Genomic DNA, 2,601 nt, shown 5'->3' with positions numbered 1-2,601 from the left:
GGGGTGGGGGGGGGGGGAGCCGCTACGGGAGAAAATAAATGTTTAATTAAACTCTTCCCACTGTGGAAGAGCTTTGAAAATCACTCTCCTTGTCCCAAGGAGGAGAAAGGATTTTGCTTCCTGGCCTCTTCCTTTAGGGACCCTCCTTCTCTGCCACCTTCGCGAACAAGAGGAATTTTGACCCTTTCCTTCCTTTTTTTTTTTTTTTTTTTAAAGCTCACTTTGGATTCTGCCACTTCTGAAACGATGAACACTGTAAAATTGGATTTGAAACCACAGCATTAAATGCTTAAAATCTGATCCTTCTGTTGGGACCTGGGATAAATTAAACTGATGTACATTATTTTTAGCTGCTCTGGGGTGGGGGAGGTGGGGGGGGGCATTGTTTATTATTCGGATCCTCTCCGATTTCAGCAAATACCCCCTCACCCCCTCATTATACGAACCTGCAGGAGATCCTGCGGCAGGGACCGGCACCGAGGAAGATGATGGGGGGGAAGAGGAGGAAGAAGAGGCTGGAGCCTGGGTAGCTTTCTTGGAGGATTTCTTCTCCTTCATCCAGGGGAATTCCGCTGCCAAGGGGCCGGGCTGTGCCGGAGGCTGGGGCTGGAGCTGGAGCAGGCCATGAGATGCTCTTTTTTGGCTCCTCGGTCTTGCCTGGCTGCTGGAACAAGGATTCAGGCTGAGGACGGTTTGCTCAAAAGGAGGAGGAATTAATGTCGAGTCCTTGATTGATGAAGTTTGAAATGTCTCCAGGACAGCGGGAAGAGACGTCAGGCACTCTGCGAGCGAAGGCTGGCTATTTATAAACCCGATCTCCCTCTCAAATTCAAAATTCATGGCTTTTCCAGGGCCCAGGGTTTAAAAAGCGGGAGGGGGGAAGAGGGAAGGAGGAGGGGGAGAGGGGAAGAAATCTGAGGGCCTCGGTTTTTATGGCAGTGATGATGATGGTTCTCGGGCTTTTTATAATTGTTATATTGCTGATAATACAGGCGTATGGGGACCTTGCTCTATTAAACTCCAGACTGGGGCGAAATTGCAGCCAATTCCTGGTCACGTGGCCAGCCCTGGCCAATGGCAGGCGGGGCCTGGTGGCAAACAGAAAGCATTATTTTCTTTAATTGATTAAAAAAAAAAAAAAAAAAAAAAAAAAAAAAAAAAAAAAAGAGGCGAGAGAAGATCCCCAGAAAAGCGACCCCCCCCTCCCCTCTGCCGCCATCCCTCCGCGGGGATGCTGTCGGGGGGCTTGGCCGGGGCCGGGGGCTGCGGGCAGGGAGCTCCTGCCTGTCCTGCCTGTCCTGCCTTCTCCTGCCTTCTCCTGCCTTCTCCTGCCTTCTCCTGCCTTCTCCTGCCTTCTCCTGCCTGCTTCCGCCTTCTCCTGCCTGCTCTGGCTTCTCCTGCCTGTCCTGCCTTCTCCTGCCTGCCCTGCCTTCTCCTGCCTGCCCTGCCAGCCCTGCCTGTTCCGTGCAGCTCCAGACGCTCTCCCTGAGCCCCCGGGAGTTTGTTCCCCCGAGGAGGGAGGAAACCAGGCGTGGGAAAAGGGCCTTTGCCCCCCTCTTCCCCCCCTCCCGCTCCCGAGGTGCCCCCCGGCAGCCAGGGAAATGCAGCCTGAACGGCGGGCGAGCTGGGATCTCGGCTCTGGCGACCGAGGCCGGAGGTGCCTGGGTGTATTTGCGTATCATATATACATATATAAATATATATATATATACACACATTGCAGAGCTTGGGAAGTTGAAGCCAGCAGGAGGGGTTGGTCCGGCGGTTTGTGTCTGAGTCTGAGCAGGAGCACTTAGAAAATCAAGTGAGCTTTCAAGCCAAGGACAGTTAAATCGCCCTGATTTACCTGGTTAAATTACTTTTAAAGAAAAAGAGTAATCTTTCTGCTCCTAAAGCCAGATTTAATGGACCCTTTGCACTTTTCTTAAAGGCCAAACATGTTTTAAGGTCACGGATATCTTTGGCTGCGCGGCGGCGGAGCGGGCGCGGTGCTCGCACCTCTCCTCCCCGACCCGCCGCCTTCCCCGCCTCCACCCCCCTCCCCCACCCCCCCCCCCCCCCCGCCTTTTTCCCCACTGCCAATAAACAGCGCCACTTCCAGAGTTTACAAAATAAATAAATAAAACGAAAAAGACATTTCCCAGGAAGATTTTTTTTTTCCCTTTTAAAGTGCCCGGGTCCACACAAACCAAAAAGAAGAGAGAAACGATCAATCTTTTTTCTCGAAAGACTTTTGACAGCTCGGCCTGACTCACTCAGCAAAGAAATTTGGCTTTTGCTCAAGGGTTACTTAAACCAGGAAAGATTCGAAAAGTTTAATCCAAGGCCCTGAATTCGAGAAGGTTAGAAAGCAACAATTTCGGGGGGAGGGAGAAAAATAAAATCTAAGCTTCCTGCTGCAGAATGGAAATGGGGCTGGTTTGTAGTTTGTTTGTTCAAGCTCCATTTCTCCCATTTTGGAGCCGGGAGGGACGGGCAGGGCTGCATTCACGCAGGGAGAAGCCTAGAAACTTTTGTCAGTTCAAGCATCTGTGTGGGTGGTAAAGGGTTTCTGAGGAACACATAATAAATCTAAAGCCGAAGCCGAGGCCGAAGAGCAGT

General features: G+C 51.5%; 1 protein-coding gene across 1 annotated transcript in view; it reads right to left on the bottom strand.

The window, feature by feature from the left end:
• HOXB2 (homeobox B2) overlaps nucleotides 1-954 on the bottom strand; it is a 2,539-nt gene extending 1,585 nt beyond the window's left edge. The window contains exon 1 of the mRNA XM_014958970.1: nucleotides 447-954. Coding sequence (XP_014814456.1) covers nucleotides 447-840 — 394 coding nt within the window. The 5' untranslated portion in view covers nucleotides 841-954. The remainder of the gene's footprint in view (nucleotides 1-446) is intronic.
• Nucleotides 955-2,601: the final 1,647 nt, after the last annotated feature.

This window comes from Calidris pugnax, unplaced genomic scaffold, assembly GCF_001431845.1.
Source record: "Calidris pugnax isolate Ruff unplaced genomic scaffold, ASM143184v1 scaffold335, whole genome shotgun sequence".
Lineage (NCBI taxonomy): Eukaryota > Metazoa > Chordata > Aves > Charadriiformes > Scolopacidae > Calidris > Calidris pugnax.
This window is presented reverse-complemented; position numbering and strand designations above follow the sequence as displayed.